Here is a 26,993-nt window from a genome sequence, read left to right as displayed (position 1 = left end):
ACTAATGACTCAATCTTCAAAAATTAATTTAAACCCAAATTTTCTCTAATACCTGTACACAGGATGGATGCTTGTGCTGCTAAAAGTTAATAATGTGCCTGCCACCAGACACAGAACTGCTTTGACAATTAGAAGGAAAAAAAATAAAAACCCTAAAGACTAGTTTTGATTTCTAGGTCTTGGTTATGAAGGGGTGTGTGTGTGTGTGTGTGTGTGTGTGTGTGTGTGTGTGTGTGGAGAGAGAGAGAGAGAGAGAAAGAGAGAGAGAGAGAGAGAGATCAGTCCCTAGAGCTACACAAATCTATCATAGAATGATTACCTGAATTTACACAAAGCTAAGCTAAGATGGTCCCTAATATATCTTGGATTGAATGATATAATTCGCATCATTTTATAACTAGAGTGAGAATCTGTCAGAGTAAGACATTATTAAACAATAATATTCCAAATATTTATGGGATGGGATACTAGACTAAAGACTACAGATTTTATAGTAAACTAAATAGTAGACTAAATATTCATGTGAAAGATTGACTTGGCAGAACAACAATTTAGATTCGGCTGTGGACCAGAGAGCCTAAAGCATGAAAAAAAGAGAAGATAACCCAGGGGGGCAGCTTACTAAAATGGACTGAATGTGGGCATCAGAATCATAAAGACTGGCTTGAGCAAGTTCCTTTAACTCAAACTTTAGTTTCCTTGTCTGAAAATGGGAACAGTGTATACTGTGAAGATATATCTATTAAGAGAATTAATTGAGATAATATGTAAGAAGAGTTCTGACACATTGCTGGTGCCTAATAAATAAGAGTTAATACTATTAAAATCAGTAAACCCTACAGATGGATTACTTTTTGGAGGAGAGTGGAGACAGGGTCCCTTATTTTAAATAATTTTCTGTAAAGACGTAAGTTTATTCTAAACAATAAGGTTTAAGAATTAAAGTGGTACTTTCAACTATTGGTAAAAGAAAAAACTCAATTTAAGATTGAGTTAATGTATAATCCATATAAAATTTTCTTACTAGGTATACTTACCTAAGATCATGAAGTTCTGACCCAGAACCAGTTATTAATAGAAACTCCCCAGGAAACTGGTGAGAAACAGTCAACTCAGCATATACTCGACCTTTTGGTGTTAACATGTGACTTATATTTGTAAAACCCACCTATATGAAAAAAATTAAAATCATCTCAAGATGAAATAAAATTCTTATGAATCCTCTTAATACAACATGAAATAAAAATGTCAACAATAAAAAAAAAAGTCCGAATCTTATCGTTTATACCAATGGTGCGAACTCTATGCCCAAGGTTAATTTTGAAGTTCTCAGTGTAAATAATCATTACAATTATTTGTCATAAAAACTACACTTCAGTCAATTTTTCAGTTCCTATTGGCACAATTAAGGAAAGTTATAAGGTCCTTGGGTAATAATTCATTAAACAAAAACATAAATTGAAAAATTAGCTAGAATAGTCTTAGTCAACTGAAGAGTTCTAGGATTCATACAGAAATCTTTCTGTGAACTAAAGCAACATATTGTTTTTGTTTTTTTTTTTTAAATGAGAGAGTAGAGAGTTAAGCAGGCCATAATCTTGAACCTTGTACCCTTAAAAGGTTATTTACCTTTGGAATGACATTTGCAAAGAGATGGTCCAACAATCTAATAGAGTCTTGGCCTTTGATGTTAAACTTCCCAAATGGTGACAGGTCAATCACCCCTACTCTTTGCATAACCTGTTTATACTCAGAGCCCACAGGCTCAAACCAGTTCGTGCGGCGAAAACTTGGCCTGAAACATAATGTTTGTCAAAAAGCAATTGTCATTCATGTTCAGAAAATGACAGAATAATTTTATTTTAACAATCCCTATTAATCTAGCAAATCCCATTTGGAAAAAAAAATGCAACCTAAAATTCTGTTCTGCAAATCATATGTATACACTGGAATCTGACTTTTTAAGTTACTCATCTATCCCTATGGCACATTTAATAATGAATGAAGTATTAATTAACTAGAAAATAAGATAGGACATGTGGGCTCTCAGATCTGGAAGAAAGCTTAGAAGTCAACCAGTCTTGTGATTTTCAATCTTGGTTGTATATTAGAGTCACCTAGAGAGCACTTAAAAAATACTATTTTTTTAACCTAAATAGATCAGAATATACGGGGGTAGAGCTATCTTGTCCAGTGCTTCTCAAACATCAATGCGAATAAAAATCACTTGCACTTGTTAAAATGCAGAATCTGATGAGGCAGGTCTGGGGTGGGGGCCTCTATTCTGCATTCTAGCAGGCTCCCAAGTAATGCTCATGCTATTAGTCCACATCTGGACTAAGCATGGATCTGATCGAACATCTTCATTTTTTTAGAGAAAAAGCACAAAATGACTTCCAAAGCCTTTGCATTATTTAATGGCAGGGCCTGGAAAGAAGGTCCCCTGATTCATTATGCAGGGTCCATTCTACTTTATGAAATGGACTTCTAATGTGGTATTTTCACTTCAGAGCAGAATGCTAAGTTTGCAAAATGAGTTTTCAGTAGCTTAATTATTAAAACAGTAGAAAAAACAGGACAGATCCAAACAGCACAAGGTGAAGAATAGATCTGGCATTTATCTGAGTCTCTTCGGAAAAGCAAAACCAGTATTTTGCCCCCAGATATCTAGACTGGCTTTCTACAGAGCCCAAATTCATTATTCAACAACTGGCCCTCTACTATGCCTTGCGCCATTTAGGTCTGATCTTAAAAAATAGACACCCAAACCTATTCTAAATAAGCAAAATGACAGGTTAAAAAATGATAACTTAATTTCTTGATTTGCTATTTGTTTTCTCTTGGTTTATGGATTCTCATGAGAAAAATATATAATCTTTATTACTCCCAAATACAACAATGGCATGTAATCTAAGTAAAACAATGGCAAGACTTTAGAGGAATTCAGAGAATCATTTTAGTGACATACTTTGTTTTAGCTTAACCTAAAATGCCAAGTAAATTATCTTTTCCCAATTGAAAAATAAAAATCTTTTTATTAGATTATCTTTACCCTAATTTATCAATAGGGCATATAATTTTCATGACCCAGTGACACAAAATAGTTGCCTTGAGCTGTTCATTGATAAACAGAAAATCCATATTTCCATACTAAGTGATTCGACCAGGCATCTTAAACCAGGACAAACCTTTAGGAGCCACCTGAAGCCAGATGGAAATTTGGAGGTGTTGGGTAGTTTCCTCTGAGCTCTTAGAAAATGCCAAAGTGAGGCTTCGCCTGGTCTGGCTGTTGGACATTCAAGGTCACATGAGTTCTAGATATGAACCAATCTTATGTGGGATAGACCAATGCCTCCACTGCCAGAAAATAATTTTTGTAGGAAAAGGCTTAATGCTTTTTAGAATGGGTAGAGGGATGAGGTGGGAGAGGGAAATGGCACTTCTCTGATGTCCCTCTATCCCACATCCAAAGTTTCATTCTGTAGTCAGAACCATAGGCAGGTTGTCGCTCACTTACCTGTAGTGAGTGTCCTGGTCCGGTTTGTAGAACCAGTGTGGCTGCTCCCAGCCCGCATGGAATCCCATGGAACATTTAGACTCTAGGGTTTTATAAAGCCCACTGACTCGCTGAGTTGGCCTCCCAGCAAATCGTTCTTCTTTAGGATAACCAACTGAAATAGGAAAACCAGCACTCTAAATAGCATATAACCAAAATTATAAAATAGTTTGAAGGGATTCAGAAAATGGAAAGTATAGCACTTAAAATCCAAAAGCATATATGAATGTTAGATATATGTAAAACTCTCAAAGATGTCATTTATATTGATCATCAAAGGGTAAAGATACAAATAGACTTAAAAACAAAATCACTGATGTACTTCACAGATTAAATATATGTATTAATACAGATTCTTTGCTATGTATTAAAGGCACATGCTTTTTAGATTCTCTAACCACTCCCACCACAATATAGAATAAAAAGCATCTAAAGTCAGAGGCACTGCAAGTCAATTCTGTATATACTCTGTACACAACAGCAAATTTGCACTTTACCAATATTGTTGAATCCATATGACTCTCTTGCTTTGGCCTCAGTGTACTGAGTTGTTGTCCATTTGCCATAGCGATTGGGATCCAATTCTATCAGATCAAAAGGAGGTTCTCCATGCAGGATCCAGTCACTGAGATATTTCCCTACCCCACCAGCGTGGATGATGCCATATCTTTCAAATACAGAGATAAATACCCTATTACTTACATATGCTATTTTCGAACAATGAAACATGTCCAAATATTTTACAGGCCCTCAAAGTTGGGGTGTTTTGTGCAATTCAGAACACACAATCAACATAATCTTTATGCTATAATTTTTGTTCCTCAAAAAAAAGTACACATTTAGACATCTATATTAAATGTGCCTGACTTGATAGCTAGTTTCTTTCCACAGTTTCAAGAGATGTATAATACCTGCAGAATGGCCTACAACTCTTGGCTAGTAAGGATGCTTGCTTTAGGAAAATGGGGAAAGGAAGCAACAGGCAGATATGGTTGATGCCTTATCAGCCCTCTAGAGCTGTGATTATTCTGACAGATAGGAACCTTGTAGGAGAAGAAACATGTACACTGTAAAGTGGCATGCCCATCTCTTCTCAGACTAAATTTAGTTCAGGCACCCTCAGGCAATGACTTCTGTGCAAGGATCTTGGGCCATTATTTTAGAAGCATTCAGGGACTCACTAGGGAGTTGTGGGGAGGACACAGAAAAGAACACTGCCCACTGTATTTTATAACTAATGAGTCGCTTGGTGGAGAAGGTGGGCTTGTTTTCTATTTCTACATGAAGATGCTTTAAAACCGAGAGCACGATTGTGGTAAAGAATTTGATATAGATGGAGGGATCGCAATTAAACTTTGGTCATGTGCTGTTCTACCCACTCACTTGTCTAATGAAGACCTTTACTGTGGATTTATCTATGGTTTAAGTTAAGAGACGCTTCAGAGGAATTGGATGAGTAGGAAGTCATGAAAAGATGACCAAGAAAAGGAGCTACACGAGCAGACCTCAAAGAAAATTTCGAACAGACCTTGAAATTCCAGTACCCAAAATGAGAGCAACGTAACAGCAAGAATCATGGATTCTAAGTGCTTGGGAGGACCTTAGCAAAGACTAGAAATGTTAACTAGTTTTGCTATTTTATAAAAATAAATGCCTTATTTGTTATAAGGCTATTTCTCAAGCAGAATAAAAAGGCAACAATTAACACTTCTCTGGAAAGTTTTTAAAAAGAGAGACATGAATCATCCAAATTACCCACTATCTCACTATGTTTCAAGAAAGCAAGAAAAATTATTACATATATGCTTAAAATAATTATGAAATATATGCTTTAAATGTGTATTCACTTAGTTATGCCCAATGTATGATATACAATAGTTTCCATTTTTGAGAGTTAGGGATGCCCATTTATAAGACTTGAAGCTGTATAAAGCTTTACTACTATTTATTGAGAGTGCTTACCATTTACAAGGCATTGTTTCCACCTAACATGTACCAGTTTCATTCTTTAGCAATTCCATTTTACCAATGAGCACACCAACTGGCACACGGGGGTTAAATAAGGCCATACAGCAATAAAGAGCAGATTCAAGATAAAAAGCTCAGTCATCATCCGACTCCAGTGTACACTCCATTATTGGACTTCTTCAATGTTCCAAATCTTTTTTTTCGGCTAAGACACATACGACATAATTAACATCATCAGCAGACTCCTTAGGCATAGCCAGGGTTGCACTTTGGTTCCCTGTCACCTCACTGCTACACCATGGTATCCTTTCCCTCTCAACAATGCACATAAAAACAAAAGGGGCAGAGTGCTATTATTTAAGGACAATCCTGAATAAAATCTAATTTATTTTTAAAAAGTAAATCTTCTACAAACTTTAGCTCTCTAACCATTAACAAGTTATATGTAAAATGCCACACACCTGAGTGTTATGAAACTTCTATTGAGAGCCCCTAATTTAGTAGCTAAAAATAAAAAATAGTAGAATAAGGAGATCTGGATATGATTTTTGTTCTGCGGCTATTAGTTGTGTGACCTTGGGAAAGCTGTGTAACCATCGTGAGCTCAGTCTTCTCCTGTGCACACTTTCTTTGTGGTGCTGGTGGAAGATTAATTGACATGGAATTTAAAAGCACATAGTAGAGAAGCAATACATGGTGGCTATTGGGCCCTCGTATACTGACAACAGAGTGTGCCTATGCCCGATCAATAAGATCTTCGTAAGGAAGTAATAGGTGAAGTAGAACTAGAAGTAAATTTAATGAGGAGAGGAGAGTTAGATTCTTCCTGTAACTTTAGCATTAAGAATCTGTTTCTTTTAAATGGCCCATGTTTTTCGAGTGTTTGTGTCTGCTTTTTATAATCTGTTATACTGTTAGATTTAACAACTTAAAGCACTCTCCCCTATTTAAACTTGCTGCTTATAATCTGTTCTAAGACAAAAACAAAACAAAACAAAACAAAAACAAAAACAAAAAAAAACCAACTAGATTCAATTCAATGCAAGTCATTAAACATTTTTAGGGCATTATGTTAGAAGCAGAAGATCTCGTTAGAATTGTGACAAAATAAAAGTAAAACAGCTTTGTCTGACATAATCTGTGAGTAAAGTAAATTAGCACTAGCATATACATAGACAGTTTGGGAGGGGCAGCCAATGTGGGCATTCATCATACTACCAATTAAAAATATCTTAGCTATTGTGAATAATGCTTCAATGAACATAGGGGTACATATATCTTTATGAATAAGTACTTTCAAATTTTCAGTTAGATGCCCTGAAGGATTCCTGAGTCAGATGGTAGCTCTATTCTTAATTTTTGGAGGAAGCTCCAGATAAGAATTATATGATTTCATTCATATATGAGATATAAAACAAAAGGCAACAAACAAACAGAATGTTGGTTACCAAAGGAGAAGGGAGTAGGAGGATGAAGAGGGTAAAAGAGGGCAAATATATGATTACAAATGGAGACTAGACATTGGGTGGTATGCACACTGTAAAGTACACGGACGTCATATTATAAAGTTGCACATCTAGAATTTATATAAAGTTATTAACCAATGTTACTCCCCATAAATTTAATTTTAAAAAAGGAAAATAAACATTCCAGACTTCTTCACGATTAAAAACTTTGTGGTTCAGTAGACACTATTAAGAAAGTGAAAAAACTCACAGAATGGGAGAAAAATTTTGCAAATCATCTATCTGATGAGGGTCTTATATCTAGAATATATAAATACTTCCTAAAACTTAACAAAAAAAGATGAATAATCCGATTTTTTAAATGGGCAAAAGATACAAACAGACATTTCTCCAAAGAAGATACACAAGTGATGTACCAGAGAAACACTCCCACACATGTACACTTACATATGGACTCTACGGTGACTACCTAAGCGCTCAGTTACATTATACAGGCCAGTCCCCTATCTCCATCTGGTGTTCTCCCTTTGGATGTCCCACAGATCTAAACTTAACACTTCAAACCCAACCTGTCAAAAGTAGAACTCATTTTTCAGGTTCTTTCTCTCCAGGGTTCCAGCATCCAACCTGGGGTCAACTTAAACAGGTTGCCATCATTTGCTATTTTTTTCTCTCCCTCAGGACATAATGCAATTGATTAGTAAATTTAATAATTTTATCTCCTGTTCTCAGTTCTCACTGCTATTTCCTTAGTTCAGAGCCCAGCCTCTCTACTGTTGGCAGAACAGTACCCCAATAAGCCTTGCACCTCTGGTCAGATTTCACTGCCTTATTCTCAGTTGTAGCCCGGTGCCTAGCTATAGACCCCACACAGAGATAGCAATCATTAAATATTGGTTGAATAAATAGCTAAATAAAATAGAGAAGAAAAGTAGAACATTAGAAGTTGTAATATGATCATAAATGGAGCATGACATTAATAATCACCAAATAAATGGCAAAAATATTAGAGATGAAACACCAAGTGAGTGATGAAATCATAAATAGTAAACAACTTGAGGAATTATAAAGAAACAAATCATGTTAGACAAACGTGAATCATGGCAAAAACTGTCAGATATGTTATATATTTGATATTTTAAATTATCTTTGTCACATTGTGTTATAGAAACATTGGGGCAAACTGACTTAAGTAAATATACACAGAATGAAAAAAAGCATAAATAATAGAAATGGCAGGAAATATACAAAGAGAAAATTCCAGAAAATTATTGCCCTTCCGTGTGCAAGTCTTTAAGATCTATACAAGCGATTAAACCATTGCATAGTCAGTGCCTTAAGAATGAAACTTTTTATTCCTCACATTTCATTGATCATGAAAGGAAGAAAACTCTTCACCTCCTCCATTTTCCATTTTTGGCCTAAGATTATGGGACAAGACTTATGTAAAATACATGATTCAATGATAAATGTTGAATTACATGGAGATACTCACCCAAAGCCTATAGCCACCCAGTAGTTTCTGACCCCCTGATGGGGCCCCACCATAGGCAGTATGTCAGGAGAATAGGTAATAGGACCATTGACCACATTGATGATGTCAGCCTTTTTCAAGACTGGAACCATTTCCATGGCAGCTTCGACATGTTCCATGATTCGGTCGAGATCAGACTCAAAGAGCTCCTTTCCAAAATCTGAAAGGTCATACCACTGTGATCAGGATGCCACATTTGCTCTGACAAGTACTCTAAAGTGGTTTAGATCTCTGAATCAGCTTACATGTAAAGATGGCCTGTTAATAAGCTACTTCTTCTTTTCTTCTTTAAGTCTAAACTTGATATTCACTATCAACAGATGGGTACTCAGTATTTTACTAAGAACAATAATGTTATTTCTTGAAACAATAAAATCGTGAAAGTTAACCTTTTTAATTAATAGAAAATTTTAACTTATACCTATTAACAGTTTCCAGTATTTAATCCAATCACAATTTTTATAAAAACGAGCAACAGTTATTCAGTTTATCAAGAGACGTGGGTTCCAGGCCTGGCTGGTCCCAGGTCTGACTGTGATCCAGGCTCGCAGCTTGGAATAGGACCCCAGATTTAGAGTGTTACATTAGTGTAGTAGGGTGCCTGCACCTAAAACATGTAAACATGCTTCAGCTTATTGTATCACGCATGTGAGACTGAATGCCACTATGGTACTCTGCTAAGTGCGGAGCTGTGCAGTGTCCTGGAGAACAGAAGGGGAGCACAAGAAGGGGAGCGGAAAAAGTGCGTGCAATATCGTGCTCCCCACCAACAGAAGTGCGCTCCACACAAAACTGTTGGTGCCTGCTCTTTCATTCTCACGTCTGCCTCTTGCATTCTTCCAACTGGGCTTCATTATTGAACCTTCCCTTCTCAATTAGCTCAGCACTGACAAGAGAAATCTTTTATCCTTTAAATAACCATTAGTCTGCTTTGGCCTCCCAGATGAGGGCAAATGGAAATTTATAAAGTCATGTCAAGACACTGGGGATAAGTGGAAACTATGCTAGGCTCTGAGAGATGGCTTTCAACCCCTTTTAACTCTTAGCAGGGAAGGAATGGCATGGAGGCCTCCTTCCCCAAGCCTGCCCCCATACACTGTGAAAAGAGTCAGGGCCCTGGAGTGCAATCATCCTCTCAGTCCCCAAAGGCACTGTGATTGAAGGCAGGGCCACAGATGAGATTCTAAAAGACTGCGTCCCCCAATACTGGTGATTTTCCCACACGGCAGCCAGCTAGTTTTTTGTTGTCCCTCCCATGGACTGCAGGTTGGGTTAGTGGTGTAGAGGCCTGTAGATCACCAGGACTGGATGCAGACATGTGGTTGCTCAGGGCCAGCCAATAATCTGGCTCTCCCTCTGAATGAAATTATTAAAATATTTGTTCAACATTTACTTGGAGGAGAGGCTGCCAGTATGGGGGAAGAGTGGAGAGGGTAGGCTCTCAGGGGACAGATCAGCCCTCCTTCTGTGATTAGGAGCTATTCCGCTCAGGCCCAAACACAAAGAGCCTACTCAGCAAAACTAAAGTCCTCAGCTAACTGGCCCAACTTCTACGGAAGGTGCTTTAGTAGTCATTTGTGGTGACATGGGCATATGTATTCTATGAGGAATGGGAGGGAGGGATTCATTCCCTAGTCCCAGTAGCTTATCAAAGTATTATTCTAGAAAGTTCAGTTGCCTCCATTTGTTTGTATTCTCTATAACAGTTCAGTGTCCCAATGACATTTTAGTTCCATTTAGAGATTAAAACCTGAGGTACCTCCTTCAGTGACCCAGTCTTTAATCTGGCTCTACAGAAACATTTTGTCAATAACAAACACAGGTCCTTCTCCCTTACGGAACTTGAAAGAGAAACTGTAGTACCTCCTGCTTTAGCATAGAGGCTTGAGCCTTTTCCACATCCACTTATGTAGTAGGAGAGGGCTTCAGTGTGCAGTTGCAACCTATCTTGCTCTAGGACAGACTCTGAGGCTTTCATTCTTAGAAGGCTAGCTAACTTGTCTCTGATATCTGTCATGTTTCCAACTGTCCAAACACAATAGCAGCTACATCCAAATTAGACCCAGCAGGCAGGGGAGGAAGGAAAGAGGAGGGAGGCAGGAGGTTGGTATGGGCAGGTAAAAATTACCTAGAGCCTTCCACAGCAGTAGGGAGCATGTTTCTTTAGCTTCTCCACCATCGACTACCTCCTCTCTTTCTTTACTCCCTGCTGTGATTGTTCAGTGGCATAGGAGAAGAGTTTACCTCAAACCCCTCACCACCAATGTTCCAGGGATCTGATAGGCTAGTACTATGGTGTCACCTTACTCTACAGCCAGTCTCCCGCCACAGGGAGGATAAAATATATGTGTCTGACCTGCACACACTTCCATTTGCTGAACCCACCTGGAGGGACTCCACTGGTGACCCATGAGTCCAGAACTTTCATTTTCTCCTGACTTTCATAGGGACCAAACAAAAGCCCATCCCTTTCTTGTCGGATGTAATAAGATCCTTCCAGGTCACGGATCACAGGCAGTTCTCGTTTCAAAGCTTTTACTTCGGGGATAGTCGATGTAACAACATATTGATGTTGAACCGGAATGAGAGGATGTTCTAGTCCAATCATCTTACCTACTTCACGAGCCCAAAATCCTTAAATTAAAAAAAAATCACTTGAAAATGTCACCACATATATAAACATACCACATCTGACATTTATAAGACCAATTTATGTTAAAATAAAATAGAAGACTTCAATACCAATGGCAAAGTCTAAAGTATGGCATAACAACTTTAAATTTTTTGTCATTATGAAATTGACTGGGGGAAGAGAAGATGAGACAAAATTTTACATGGCTCCAGAGTTTTGAAGATAATTCTGTAATTTAATAGAACTCCATTTCTGATAAAGTATTTTGCCCACAAACGAAGATGGGCAGGAAAATAATATTTGAAGGACAAAATAAATAACCCAAATATGTCAAATGTACCAACGTGGATAAGAAAGTAAGTAATGAACTGACCCTATCTGTAGAACATAAATGAAAGGGCAAGGGAAGAGGCCCCGATTTTGATATGATCAAAGTAACACATAATAATCATGACCAAAGCCTTGCAGGTCAGTTCCTGACCCCCAGGTTCTCCTCTCCCCATGTGCTGATGTCTAAAACTCCATAAGCACAAAATTGTTCTGCTAACTTATAATTTGAAAATATATATACTTTGGGAGAGATAGCACATTCGGTTTTCTCTGTTATTTTAAAAGTTCAGTTTGGATATGTTTGTAAGGTCCTTTCTTACAAAAGACACAAAGGCACCAGGGTCCAGAGCAGGAGATGCCACAGCCAAGGGGAGAGGGCTCATAAGTAGTGGGGGTTCTCACAACCAAGGTTTCTTACTTCACAGTGTGCATGGGGGACTGTCTTATTGGTAGGAACAAATGTTATATTTTCTTTGCAAAAGATAGAACCAGATAATTTGTGGCTGAAAGGACCCTTGATTCTCCCCCAAGAGACTCTTCAGTATACAGATATGGAGCTGAAGTCCAGAGAGAAAAAGAGCCCTGCCCGAGGTCACACAGGGAGACTCTGAAATCAGCACATTTTATGGGTTTTCTTGCTACAGAAAGACTTTATTTTAAAAATCCAAGACTCTTTCACTGTATAAAGGTACTTTAGAATCTGAAAGGATAAGTAATTGTTAGGGATGTGATGTCACCTGACCCACCAATGGATTGTTTGAGGAGAAAGGGTTTTATGTGCTTGTTTGTTTCATAATAATTTTGAGGAATCATTCAAATAATTAGGGAATCTTTTTTAAGTTATTTCTTTAGGGGTTTCACTCTCTAAATTTTTAATCATTTCTTTTTTCTCCTTTTTTCATAATCTAATAAGTTCTGAATTTCCTATCATTATGAAGTTCAGAGGTAGACACAGAATTATCAATTATGAGTCAATCTGGGAACCCAGATTATATACTCTTATGTGTGGAAGTCTATTTTTACTTAACCATCTAAATATCACTCTTGTGTTCAGTTGTTACGTTTTGGCCTAACGGCTAAGTTGGCCCCACTTACATAATAGCACCCAAAATAGGTGTCTGTTTGCAAACCAAAAATCTTGCCTATGGGCATTAGAGCTGTTTGTTGGTCTTTTAATAATTTAGAGATTTAATTTATTTGTGCTAGTAGGAAGATGTGAATTAACAATGTCAGGACTTTGTAGGAAAATATAGTAAAGCCACATATTCTAGTTATATCCACTAGAGATGCTTTAAAATATAAAAAGCCAAAATATTTAGCTTAGCAATTCAAAGCATTTATCCTCAATATATTTGTTTCAATTAAAAACATAAATTGAAGAATAAATTCTGTCCTATGCAAACATATTTATACATTTCTGAGTATAACTGCTCACTTATTAATGTGCTTCATCATTAAAATAAAGTGGAAACATATGCTTAAGTATCATATAACTATATTATTTCAATGAGCTCCATGGAAAGCTCTCTGCTATTTTACCCTATGGTGGTGGTGTTTGTTGGCATTCTCTCCTCCATACGTCAATCAAGTTAATCTAAATCCAGCTAGGATTATACTTCAACCCCTGCTAGATCACCTACCTACCAAGTTCAAAAGAAAGACAGACAAATGTGGAGGAATCATCTAAAATCTACCATACCACCTAGAAAACACTGAAGAGATGAGTCAATAAAAACAATCATTTGGAAATGGCTTCCATTTTTAAAAAAATGAGTGATTAATAGAAACGGAGTTAAAATGAAGGGTGCAGTTTTGTGGACAAGTTTCCTTGTACTAGATGATTTATACAGTGGCAATGATGGTTTATACAGTGACATTCTCTGATGCAGAGTATCAGGCAAAATTAAGTAATTATTTTTGGCTGAACACTGGACTTCAGGTTGGCACCATCCAATCACATTTCTGATTTACCATATTAGGAAAATTCTTGAGTAAAGTTTACAAAACTATCTCAGGCTTACAGGCTTACAGAGTCAATTGGAAATGAGAACAAGAGGAACATTCATCACCATGCAAAGAAAAAGCCTGCATTATAATAAATAGCTCCTGTCCTATGCCCCTGAGCTGCCTCTGAAGGGAGGAGTAGAATGCAGGTAGAATTAAAAACAGTTTTTTAAGCAACGTTAAAGGCAAGTTAGCCTATTGTACACCAAGAGGTCAGGAGTGTCAGAAACTATTCCTCTGCTCTGCTTGCTCAAGAATAAAGTTACTTTAGTCTCCCTCCCAGACCAGGGCATTGACTTTCAAGGACATAATTAATCATAATAATGATTACGATTGTCATACTTAATTTTTTAGTGTTTTCTATATGGTAAACCCTTTCTGGATACTTCATATTACTAACTCATTAACTAACTATAATAACTTTTTGAAATGGGCACTATTATCTCCATTTTACAAATAAGTCATTTGCCCAGGTCACATGGTAACAATACACACGTTTCTGGTGGAGAAAGCCCTACTACCCTGGACGATGCTGGAGACACATAAGCAAATGGACATAGTTTTTACCTGTATACTTTCCTTTCCATGGATATCCTAAACTCAACAGCTTCCTGTTATGACTCCACATAAAGAAACTTCTAGCAGGTGATTGAGTAGATAATAGTGGCCTTTATGTCTTCGACATTTTGCTTATATTTCCAAGTTTATATCCTAGTTTCTTTCATTAAATTTCAGAGTTGGTCTGAGGGCCTCACCTGAATTGGTGAGGCATCCTGGTGTCACTGAGTAGTAACTTTGAGAAACATTCCATCAGACACACATTTTCTAATCCTCTTAGCATGATGCCTTCTGTAAAGATTGCTTTTATTCACAAAATTGATCTTTGTTAGTTTTAATTATAAAAGGAAGCATGTTGACACCTTGGCCCCAATTACTGAGGCTTACCATTGGGGAGCTTCTACACTTTAAATAAGATTTTTTTCCAACCAGGTTTACAATTAATTAAACACACACTGCTCTACACCTTCTATGGATGACTAATATGTAATCAGAGTTTTTTCAGTAACTTTTGCCCAGTGGAAGAGAAGAGATGGAGGGAAAATATGCAAATAAAAAAGATATGGGCCAGAGATATGACCTAAATGACATACAGAATTGATGTAATGTACAAATGATGCATTATAAAATCGTACACCTGAAATGCGTATAATGTTATTAACCAATGTTACCTCAATACATTTAATTTAAAAGGAAGGAATTGAGAATTGAGACAGCATAGTTCTTCATAGAACTCTCAGCAAGGAGCTGCCTGGAGTTTCCAAGAATTGAGGACAGGAAAGGCAGCAATGTGACTTAGATGCTTCAAGAACAAAGACAGCAAAAGGACATCCTAGGGAACAGCTTCCTGGTGCTGACCCGGAAAAACAATCCCAGAAATTAGGTTGAAGGTGTGGCCCTATGTTTATCACCCTACACAGGGCTGCACTGTCAATCTAATTCTAAGGATTTGCTTTCCCAGGCCAGTACTGGAAGTGTTTTCTAGCACCTCCTGCCATTGCCCTCCCTTGCCCAGATCACCCCAAAAGATTTCACAACTGCATAGAATATGTCAGATCTCTTTGGAAAGAATTCTTTCTCTTCAGTGATTCTTTATTCCTCACAGTTTGTTATTTAGGGGAAAAAATTATTACAATGGTAATGAACTATATAAACAAATTTTTATCCATTTTTAGGGAAACAACAGATAACTGTGTTAAATTAAGGTCTTCTACATGCTTCCTCAAAATATCAGTTGGGAGTGTGCGGCTGCCTGAAGCACTGTGTTGAGAAAAATGGTGAGGTTTGTCCAAGCTCATCTGAAATGAGCGCAGTGATCAATTAGCAAAGTCTGCCATGGGTGCTGATATGGAAGTCGAAGTATGTTTGTTCAGTATTTGTTATCACTATGAAAACAGTAAAATATTTTAGGGGCTGAAATCATAAGGTCAAAAAGAAATGTGTACGGTTACAAAGAATCTTTGCTACCTGGTAAATAAGGTATCAGTGATTTCATTGTCTTAGATATTCTAGAAGAATTTAGATCAGTGATACCCAATGACAGCAAGGGGTAGGGATATTAGATGGGGATTGTGGGGGTATGGGAGGTGGGTAGAGGCAGGTTCAAAAAAGAAAGTTCGGAAAGAAGGCAATATTTATTCTTTTGCTCTTTTTTTTCCAACAAGTCATTTTCTGTTACTGTACTATGAATTTCAAATGATATCAAAGAAGTTATAAGAGTTTTATCCTTTTCAAATGGGGAACTAGGTTAGAAAGATTCAGAAGTACTAATTTATACTCTTAAATATTGAAAATATAACTTATTCTAGAACCACTGAAAGTGTTTTGTTTTTAAAAAAATAACATCAATTGGAGTTATAATTTAGAGGAAAGAATCTTAAGAATCCATGTTTCTAGCATGTCCTCATGGCATAGTATTTGATCTGAAAAAATATAGATAGTTTTTACTGTATAATTTAAGCACTGACTCAAAGAGTAGACAACAAGAATATCAGTTACTTCCTCAAGCTTATTTTAGGTTTTAAATTAACGATTATGAACAATAGGTAAATATAAAGTATTAGCCCAGTTTAGACTGCATAAGTATTTTCATTTGCACAAGAATTTATTTTTGTGTGTATGATGGTTGAAAATGACTTCACAAGCAAATGACTTATTAACTCAAGAATCAAAAGACGCAGGTCCAAGTCCTGGCTCTGACATAATTGTGTTACTTTGCCGAGTGGCATTACCTTTCTGGACCTTGGTTTTCATAAATGGAAAATGAATGAGTTGTTACACTATCTCAAATATTCCTTTTGGCTTCACTGTTCTGAGTCTAAATTGTAACAGAGTAAACTGAGAAAAGATTATGAAGTACTTTTAATAATTCTGTGAAAGGAAGGGATTAAAAGTTTTTTGACAAGAGTAAAGTAATCAGAAATGGATGACAGAGAACACAAATGATTAAATCTGCCCTAAAAGAGCAAACTGAAAACAAAGATGCTTATAAATTGGAACTCTAGAATTTAATTACTAGTATAGGGAAAGAGTGAATATGGGAAGGAAAAGGAAGCATAATTTGGCAAAACATGATCTGAGCAGAATAAAATGGAGCACAGAGAAGAATGTCAACTTTCTGTAGATAAACCAAGGACAGAGTGGTATCTCACACACTAAGAGCAAAGTGATGAGAAGAGGGCTTTGTAGCTTAGAAACAGACACAATGTTCACCTTGGGAGCATGACAGTGTTTCATAACAATGCTCATAATATAAAATATTACTTTATGGTGTAATATCTTCTTTCTTTGGCACCTGAAAACCCCCACTAATTTAAAAAAAAAAAGATGTGACACTTACCCGCAGCATTCACAATTCTATTTGCTCTCATAGATCCCTGTGGTGTTTCAACATCCCATGTTCCATCTGACCTGGGTTTCAGAGAAGTCACCGGTGCAGGATATTTTAAAAGAGCACCATATTTTCTAGCCCCGGCAGCCAGGGCCATAGTTAGAGAGTAAGGATCAATGTGACCATCTCCAGGATTATACAGTCCAGCTAAAATCTAAATCGATGGTAAAAAGCCAATATGCAAACAAATATGCACGTATTACTCACTGTAACCATATCTTACCAGCAAATGTTTAATAAAACTGTACTTTAAAAGTGCATTGGGGCATCAGATTGTCTGCACTTCTTTCTCCTGTATCAAAGCTCGGACTGAGGCAAGACTCACACTACTAGTTAAGTAGACAGGCTATTTAATAGAGCTTTGCAATTATCTCCAATATCCATTCTCCCTGCCCCTATAGCAATGGAAACTGAATGTTTATTTAGACACATGGCTACTAAGAACAAAGAGTTTCCAATTGTTGTCAGCTATCAGTCCCAACTGATAGCTAAAACTGTTGCAAAACTCTGGTCAGTAAAATGCAAATGAAAGTGTCACGTGGCAGCGGACAAACCATTATGAAAAGACAACTGGCTTATGCTCTTTGTCCCTTCTTCTTTGTCCCTTCCTCCATCCTGCTGTCGGGAATGCAGACATGATGTCTGGAGCTCTAGTTGCCATCTTAGAATGAGAACATAAGAGTCAGAGCAACGACTCTAGGAAGACAGAGCAATGACTTGGAAGGTGACTAAGTTCCTGAAGTCTCCACTGAAAGAGTCACCATCAAGTCCAGACTGTCTAAATGATTCAGTCATTCAACAACTAATTCTTGAATACCTATTGTGTGCTAGGGCTTGAAGGTAGGTACTGTAAAGGAAACAAAGAAGATCGAAATTCAGATGAAATAAGGAATGAACATGTAAAGTAGTATCATTAGGTCTTAGCCATTCAACAAAAATTTATTGAGTACCAAGAATGAGCAGGGAGCTTTTGTCAACTTTTTTTCTGCATCTATTGAGATGATCATGTTTTCGTTTTTTATTCTATTCATGTGGTGTATTACACTGATTGACTTTCAGAGGCTAAACCAATATTCCTGGGATAAATTCTATTTGGTCATGCTGCAAATCCTTTCATATGTTGCTGAATCCAGTTTGCTAGTACTTTCTTGAGGATTTTCTCATGAATATTAATCAGGAATATCGATCTTTCTTTTATTGTGATATCTCTGTCTGATTTTGGTATCACAGCAATACTGGCCTCATAGGGGAGTCGAGAAGGGTTCACTTCTCTTCTATTTCTTGGAAGAGTTTGTGAAAGATTAGTATTAATTCTTCTTTAAAATTCTGGTAGAGTTCACCAGTGTAACCATGTGGGCTTGGGCTTTTTCTTTGTGAGAAGTTTTTGTTTTTATTATTTCATATTTCATTTAGCATACATAATAACCCACTTTGAAATTTACCCATATTTCAGCACTAATCATCTGATTTGCTATTCAAAATGTGTACACAAAGTTTTTCTATGTTTAATCGAAATTTTAAAATAACATTTTCTAATCTTAGGTCAAGCCAACAAATGGTGAAAATGTCCTTAAGGGTAAGTACCTTATTCATGTTGAGTAAAGGGAACATCTCTTGAATTTTTTCGGGTTCAATAATATACTGCTTTGTTGCATGCCAGCCAGTTCGAGTCATTTGATATTTAAATTCATCTACCCTTATCGAAGTTGTAGCAATTCTGATGCTTCCTGGCTGATGGAATCCAACCGCCTGTGACAAGAATGCCAATTAAAACACATAGATAAATCATTATTTGGTGCTTGAATACGGTTCTTCTCCAGCACGATGAAAATATGGGAACATAAGAAAAGAGATTTACTATGCAGTGAAAAAGATAACTATAAAAACATATTTACATCTTACAGAAAGACATTCATTCAACAACCATTTACTAAGTGCCTGTTCTGTGCCAGGCACCAAGCTTCAGAGATGCTGTTGTGAACAAGAGAGGTGAAGACCTGGCTTGGATGGAGCTTATGGTGTCGACAGGTGAAGGTAGACAGCTAAATGCATAATTATAACATGAGATAGTGTTAATGTACAGAGTGCAAGAAAATTATGTGAACAAGATAAAAATAAAGGATTTGAGGAGGGAATATGAAGAATTAGAATGATGCAGTGATGAGATTAAGTGTGAATTGAAATAAACATTCATTTGACATGTATTGAAGTTCTTCAGTTAGCCAGGCATTTGGCTAAGCCCTGGGTTGCAGAAATAAAAGAGGTTATTCACAACCTGTAGGGAAGACCAGCCAGTAAAGCAACAATCACCATAGAGAGAGATTCGTGTTGTAAGAGCAGTGTGCACAAAGGTTCTTAGGACCTCAGTTTGGTCTGACTGGTGAGGGGGCAAAGTCAAGGCCAGCTTCTTAAAGAGAATGACCCCCGAGGAAAGGTGGGGGTGAATGCTGAAATGGGGACCAGAGGGAATGTTGTTTCAGACAGAGAGGACAACACACTCCAGAAGGATAAGTAATTAAGAATAGCTGAAGAATGTAAGCATAGCAAAGAGTGGCAAGTGAAAATGTTGGAAAGGCAGGCAGGGCTCAGCCGATGAAGGTCCTTCTTGTCTCACTTTTTGTCCTGTAGACTGTGAGGAGCCATGTGATGGTTTTAAGCAAAGGAAATGGCAAGAACAATTTAAGGTGACTTTGGTCTTAGCCTATGGATAGTCTTTCTCCCCACCTTTAATTCCTACCTCCACTCCTCCTCCGTCCCCTCCCCTCCAACTTCCACCCCTGACCTATGGATGTTGCCATTTCCCTTTAAGGACTGGATTTCTGAAGGTGGGGTTTCTCCTCCCCCTAGCCCCTGCCAGGCGCCCCCTGGGACCAAGGAGGCCAGGTGTCCCCTGAGATATGGTCAGTGGCTCCACCTGGGGTACACACCCAGGACCTTCTGTGTATAAGGCAGACGTGCTAACCACTACACTATGAAGCCACCCACTATGGATATTCTTTACCTGCTACTTTATTTTGAGAGTACTAATAAGTATGAGAATAGATAAAAATAAAAATAAAAGTGAGGGGCTTTCAGTGAAGTACTTTTCAAAATCATGTGACAATCATGGTATACACAGTTGTCAGATCCTTTGTGATCCAGTTGCTGAAAGGCTCTGATTTCTCAGTTTCTAGATATGGTAACTGCCTAAAGATATTTTGAAAACTGTTGCTTTTTATTCCTCCTTCATTTAAAAAAAGTTCAAAAGAGCAGGTAATTATATGGGTAATACACTTCAAGAAATTAAATTGATCATAGAGCAAACTTTAGAGGTTCTTACCTTAAACTCATCGGATTTCTCTACCACATTAAACATGCCATTGATGTCACTATACACAGCTATATATAATGATATCGAATCCTTCAGAGATCTTATATACAGAAACTGACCTAAAAGACAATTTCAAGTTAAATTTATTTACCTGTCCAGTTTCTTCTTCCAGTTTCTCATAAAGTTTGATGCTATCATAATGTATTTTCTTCAAGTTTATTCCAGGATGAAAGTAAGTTGTTAAACCTGCCTTAAAAGTGGAGAGGAAAGGAAATCAACACTTTAAAAATTTTGCTAGCTTATCTGTTAAGCAGGAATTTACTACAAGCAAGAAATTGAGAGGATCTAGCCAAGACAGTCCTTTGAAATGAGAACACATCAGCACCAATATGAGCACACCAGAGCAAAAGGTTATGACAAAGTTATAAGAATTGTTTGAACCAAATAAGTAATGTGAGAGCCAGCCAACAAATATATATATATGAATATATATATGAATAATACATATATATGAATAATACATATATACAAATAATATATAAATCTACATGCATACATACATACATAATCTTTGAAAGTTATTAGGGAAAGTGTTGTTTTCCAATTCAGAAATGGGATGATTTAGATGGGAAGTTTAGGAATATTTGCTATTAGGAAGAATATAGGGGATGGCATAAAACGTGGACTCAAACCAGCAAATTACATGTGTTCCCTTAAGGAGAAAGACTATGGACTAGCAAAGAGTTTTCCTTGACACAGTCCCCACCAGTCCCTTGAAAGGAGCAGCCCTCCTGTTTTGTTTCCTGAAATTTCTGAAATTAAAGAAGTGGAAAATTCCTGGGAATTAGAGCCTGGTGAATTGATGAACAGATTTTTGCCATAGCTTAATCTGTTTTAGGAGCACATAGATTGTACCCCACAAATATTTGCTGAATAAATACTGAATAATTACTCTCAGGAAAAAGTATCTAAATATTACTACTATACCAAAACTCCTTTGATCAACTCTGGCAGATGCAATGTAGTGTCCAGACAAAGAATTCTAAACAATTCTATGAAGCACGCTCTCTGGGCCCCATTTTGCAGCTAATTTAGCTGGGAAAGTTCATCGGAACACAATCTATTCAAAATAAAATATGTTCAGGAGTATTTATAAGGTTCTTCTATGGCAGTGGTGGGCATTTGGTTCTCCTGATCTCAAAAGCACTCCATTTAAAGTTCATTAATCATCCTTTATGGACCAAAATCCTCAGGTTTCTATCAAGAATTAGTTTAAGCATTTGGACTTATGCACACCTATCTTTTTTGAGAAAAGTCCCGGTCCAGCTTATAGGTCCTCTCATAGCACAGCCTCATTACAATGGAACTACGAGTCAGTCCCCATAACCTTCAGTCAAACACTACATTCTTTACAAGCTTGGTATCTAGTGTGCATATGAACTTTTCCAGCTCAATAATAGAGAACCCCTGGCTTTCAAGTATCTGAGAACTCAATTTTGTCTTTCATATATCCCCTGACAGTTAAGAAAATTGGTATTCATGAGCACTAGCCTAGAATGCTGTTCACCATTCACTCCTCAAGATCCTCTAATCTTAAACTAGGTTAAGTTAGACCACCAGAAAGTTATATACTATCTGTACTGCAGCAATCCTCTTCTTCCTCACTCCAGAAAACCATATTCATAGAATGAGTTAATGATCTTTCATCTGAGTCACATGGATTAGTTCTTATAAAACTATTATTCAAAACCTTTAGCTCAGTGTCCTTTGTTTGGGAAACAAGTTTTTCTAGGAATTCCTGGTCAAGGAAAGTTAGTCTCCCACACTGAAATAGTATGCCTATTTCGACTGGACAATTCATACTGTTGGGACAGTCAGAAGTAACTCCTGGGCTTAATTTTTTGCCAGCTATAAAATCGTATTATTTAATTTTTGTATCTTATATATTTTTTTAGACATTGACTTTTGTCTTTTAATCTGTGTTGAAAATTTGGGTTCAATCATATATGTGCCATTATTGTAAGTTATTTGAATATAATACCTTACTTGTTATTTAAAATTAATTAATTATTTTTATGATAACATTGGTTAACGAAATCCAATAAGTTTCAGCTATACACTTTAACAGTAAAGCATATACATATTTACACTCAGTGTTCACCTCCCATAGTTAGATTTCTTTCTGTCACCACATATTTGGCCCCCTTTACTCCACCTACCTCCCCTCTCTCCCCTACCCCCTACCCTCTGGTGACTACTAGTCTATAGTCCATGTCCATGAGTCTCTGTTTGTTTGTCCTGTTCATTTGTTGCTTTTAGGTTTATATCCCACATATAAGTGATATGAGGTGATTTTCAATTTTTTCTGTCTGGCCTATTTTGCTTAGCATGATTATCTCGAGCTCCATCCATGTTATCGCAAACAGCAGTATTTCATCTCTTCTTATGGCTGAGTAATATTCCATTGTATATATGTACCACAGCTTCTTTAGTCAATCATCTCTCATAGGACATTTCAGTTGCTTCCATGTCCTGGCCACTGTGAAAAATGCTGCTGTGAACATCGGTGTGCAAATATCTTTTGGATATGAATTTTCAAGTGTTTGGGGTAAATACCCAGTAGAGGAATTGCTGGATCATATGGTAGTTTTTTGAGGAACCTGCATACTGTTTTCCGTAGTGGCTGTACCAATTAGCAGTCCCACAGCAGTGTATGAGGGTTTCTTTTTCTACGCATCCTCTCCAACATTTGTTATTACTTGTGCTGTTGATTATAGCTATTCTAACAGGTGTGAGGTGGTATCTCATTGTGGTTTTGATTTGCATTTCCCTAATAGCTAGTGATGTTGACCATTTTCTTACATGGTTTTTATTGCTAATTTATGAGCCAGTCTTATGGCATGTGTTGTAAGAAGAGTACAGTGTTTTTCTGTTCTGGGCTTCATCAAGACTATATTAAATGGCAAGTTTGAAGAAGAAAACATTGTTCTTATCCTTCAAGATGTTATGGTCTGATTGAGGGCATGAAACTTTAATATATGAAACAATGAAATCAACAGCATATGATTAAGTGCCAGAGCATATAAAGACATAAAAACAAAAAGAAGATGCTACAGGGTCACAGACATCTTCGAAGAGGACTAGGAGGGGCTTACCTTTGAGTTGAAGAAAGAAAATAATTAAAGTTGGCAGAGAAGATAAAAGAGGGAAGATGAAACAGAGACATAAATAACCACCAGGAATGACAGCTCTTTGAATAAAATAAAAATATATGAATCCTTATCGATATAAATAAAAGAAGGGAAAACTTTTCCTTATAGCAGACTGACAATTAATAATGAATTAATGAGTTACTGAAAGGAATGATGGAGTTAGAAAAATCATCAATTGAGCCATGATGCTTTCCCTCTCTCTTTAATAATCTTTTTCCCTCATTCATGAGCCTCCACAGCCTCGAGAAGCCCAGGGACTGACCTCAAGTCATCCTATATCCCAGTGGCTCCAAATCTTTCATCCATCTACTCACATCCAATTAAAAATTTTGAGCATACCCACTATTTCTTTATTTTTACATGATATAGTTGTGTATTTCTATATTAACAGAAATCATAAAACACACAAAACAGCTTGAAATTAATAAAATATTTTAAATAATTTTTATTTTGTTTATTGTGTAGAAAAGCTTTGGAATATTAAGCTTATTAATATTTTAACAAGGGCTGTGTGATTAATATACTTTATTACTAAAATATGTATATTGGATTAATTGTGGTAAAACAACCATTTGAAGGCCTAATTCTAGGTTTGTATTATTTTAAGACTGGTTCGAATGGCTGTGATAACTGAACGAGCCACTTATCTTTATACAAAGACCTAAGGAGAAGAAGTGCACTCTCTTGGCTATACTCACTGCATCCTGACACGACTTCCTCCATCCCAATCACCACCTATACAACGGTTTTCATCAAAATTTGACTATTAATGTTTCAGGTTCTCTTGTTCATCAGTTATTGTTACTTGCTAACTGGAAGGTATTGCATTTTTATTTTAAATAAATGGGTATTAATCCAACTGAAAATTCTCATTTGGAAAAATTTTTGATGGGTTAAAAAATTTACCTTTTGAGGTCAAATATGTGGTGACAGAAAGAAATCTAACTATGAGAGGTGAACACACAGTGTAAATATATATATGCCTTACTGTTAAAATGTACAGCTAAAACTTATTGGACTTTGTTAACCAATGTCACTATAAGATAAATAAATAAATAATTTTTTAAGTTACCTTTTGCATATATGACAACTTTTCTAGGTGACATGTGTCATTTTGGCCAGAAAAATCTAATAATAAATGCCAACATTTCCAAATATCCTTTTTTTTAAATGCTCTTTTCCCAACAGGACTGTTTTGCAAAAAAGTAGTTATTTCTCACTTATGGTAACATTACTTTACTTTGAAGGGATAGACTACATCTATTTAAAAAAAAAAATAAGTGTCTGCTATGTAGAAATGACTGGCAATCATTTGCATCACCACAAAGGTCACTGAATTTGGGATAGCTTGTAAAAAAAAAACTTTAAGTTTCACAACTCTTTTAATTATTGTCATGAACTAGTCAACAAACCTGTGTAGTACAGCATTCTCATGGTTACTCCCTCTCCCTTTTATCACAAATTATATTATTTAAAGCCTTGCTTCTATAAAATTACTCCCAACGATGATACCCTATGGCACATGATCTACAAACGACACGATAGACTGCAGATAGTCAGTCACCTGTATCAAAAGTGAGGGCTGTTTATAAAGACTAGTAAAGCTTAATTTTTTTCTTATATTTTTAGACAAATATAAATAGAAAGTTCTGATATTGTTTTCCTATACTTTAAATGGGTCATCTTGCCTCTTTAGTCCTCAACCCTCCAAAACATCCACTTTCTTACCCTTTCCAGGAGCAGCCTCTCGTAGGGGTTGCTCCAAAACTGCTCTTCACTCAGTCTTTCCCTCTTCCCCTCCATCCCACAAGAAAAGCTCTATATTAGTAGTAATATCGGGTGCTGACAAAACAGGCTCCTTAAAATATAGGAAACCCTCAAGATTTTTGGATTTGTCACTCCTTTTTCAATACTCATGTTGCAAGTTGTGCCTTCCTCCCTAAACACTGATTCCAGCCCTCTCCAGGCACATTCAACCTTGAGCACATGTCAGACCTCAGTGAGAATGCCTTTATTTTTTAGCTGCCTTCCCGACCTTCCACATTCTCATAACTGCTCCACACATTTCTGAGTTAAAAATTCCTGATACATGAGAGTTTTTCATGTTGCTCCTCAGACAGAGGCCCCCTTGACTTACAAATTGTCCTAGAATCAGCTTCTTAGAGGCTCTCTTTTCTGTTTTCTTTATCCCTTGGGGGCCAAATAACCTGGCTTCTGATGCCCGACTCCATCTTGAGCTCAAACGGCATGAATGTCATTTTGTAAACCACAGGTTGCATAATATTTTGTTCACAAACCAGGATAATGTCTTTTCCACTCACTCTGGTATTTCTTTGCTTAAGGGAAAATTGTTTTGCACAGTTAATATTTAACAAGATTATATGTTAAAATATTTAAAAACCTTTGCTCACTTTTCTTAAAAGAATAGGTTAAGGGTATGTTTATTATTATTATTATTTTAATTCTTTGGATATCTAAGAAGTAAAAGTGCAGGGAATCCAGTACACTATTCTAAAATGCAGGCCCCATTGAACCAATCAAGAATAAATGAGAAAATAAGTAATTAAAATATTAAAGAGAACATCCTCCTTAACAACACAAAAGTGTAAAAAAGACGTAAGCCCTCCCTCTTAGAATATTTTCACTTGCCTAAATTTCCCTCTGACTACATGCTCTTTCAAGTGGCCTCCTGACTCCTCCACCTCCATCATTCTTCATCCTTTTACCCCAATTTCCTCTTCTTTATGGCACTGATTACTCTCAAACACTACTTATGTGCTTTCTGTCTGCCCTACCAGAATGTGGCTCCATGAGGGCAGAGACTTTGTTTTGTTCACTGCTATGTCCTTATCTCCTAGAACAGTGTTGGCTTGACACAATATAGGCTTTTAGTAAATATTCGTTGAAAGAGTGCCTGTACACCAAGAAGAAGATATAGGAGAGCTATAAGAAAAATGCAGGCTTTCTTTTACATGATAGCAAAAAGCCTACATAGAAAGTCTAGTTCAGGGTAGGGAGAAGAGTCAGGAGTGTTGGTGGCTTCATGAACCCCTCTCTCCAGGCAGGAGGAAACAAGATGAGGAGGAACTGGTAAAACTAAAGACAAGTGTGCCTGTGAAGTTTCCCCCCAAATTTGCAGTCAGGGAGGATCAGCTGCTTGGGCCACTCTCACAGATTAAGGGGTAAGAAGAATAGGAGAGGAAAGAGGGAAGAGGAGATGGGCTTGGTACAATTTTTCTGGGAGCCTCCATCCAACCTGTCGGAGTGGTCTATGTGACCACTAGGATGCTGGGACCAACTAGGCTTAAATCTGGGCCACACACATCCTCCCCAAACTCAGCTGGATACAGATAGCTCAGCCTTTCATCTTATACCTTGAGTAGGTTCTGCATGTCAAAAGGTCCCTAAAAGCAGGGCTCCCTCTTGTCTCAGCAGAGGAAAAATAATGACAAAGTTGAGCCAACACTGCCCAACTCCTCCACCAAAAGAAATCTGTACCTAAAGTCGTAAAAACTTCTGCTCCCATCCTTAGC

The 26,993-nt window shown here is 37.0% G+C and overlaps 1 protein-coding gene across 2 annotated transcripts in view; it reads right to left on the bottom strand.

Moving 5' to 3' along the window:
* Positions 1-26,993, bottom strand: part of DMGDH (dimethylglycine dehydrogenase) — a 54,440-nt gene that overhangs the window by 25,546 nt on the left and 1,901 nt on the right. For both annotated transcript variants that reach the window (XM_016118849.2, XM_016118850.2), the window contains exons 3-11: positions 20,400-20,498; positions 18,523-18,687; positions 16,888-17,092; positions 10,910-11,158; positions 8,486-8,684; positions 4,054-4,223; positions 3,518-3,671; positions 1,630-1,795; positions 1,038-1,168 (exon numbers count right to left, since the gene is read on the bottom strand). In XM_016118849.2, coding sequence (XP_015974335.2) covers positions 1,038-1,168; positions 1,630-1,795; positions 3,518-3,671; positions 4,054-4,223; positions 8,486-8,684; positions 10,910-11,158; positions 16,888-17,092; positions 18,523-18,687; positions 20,400-20,498 — 1,538 coding nt within the window. The remainder of the gene's footprint in view (positions 1-1,037; positions 1,169-1,629; positions 1,796-3,517; positions 3,672-4,053; positions 4,224-8,485; positions 8,685-10,909; positions 11,159-16,887; positions 17,093-18,522; positions 18,688-20,399; positions 20,499-26,993) is intronic.

Source organism: Rousettus aegyptiacus, unplaced genomic scaffold, assembly GCF_014176215.1.
Source record: "Rousettus aegyptiacus isolate mRouAeg1 unplaced genomic scaffold, mRouAeg1.p scaffold_m13_p_8, whole genome shotgun sequence".
NCBI classification, from domain to species: domain Eukaryota; kingdom Metazoa; phylum Chordata; class Mammalia; order Chiroptera; family Pteropodidae; genus Rousettus; species Rousettus aegyptiacus.
The sequence above is the reverse complement of the archived record's forward strand: the minus strand, read 5'-3'. Positions and strand labels throughout refer to the sequence as shown.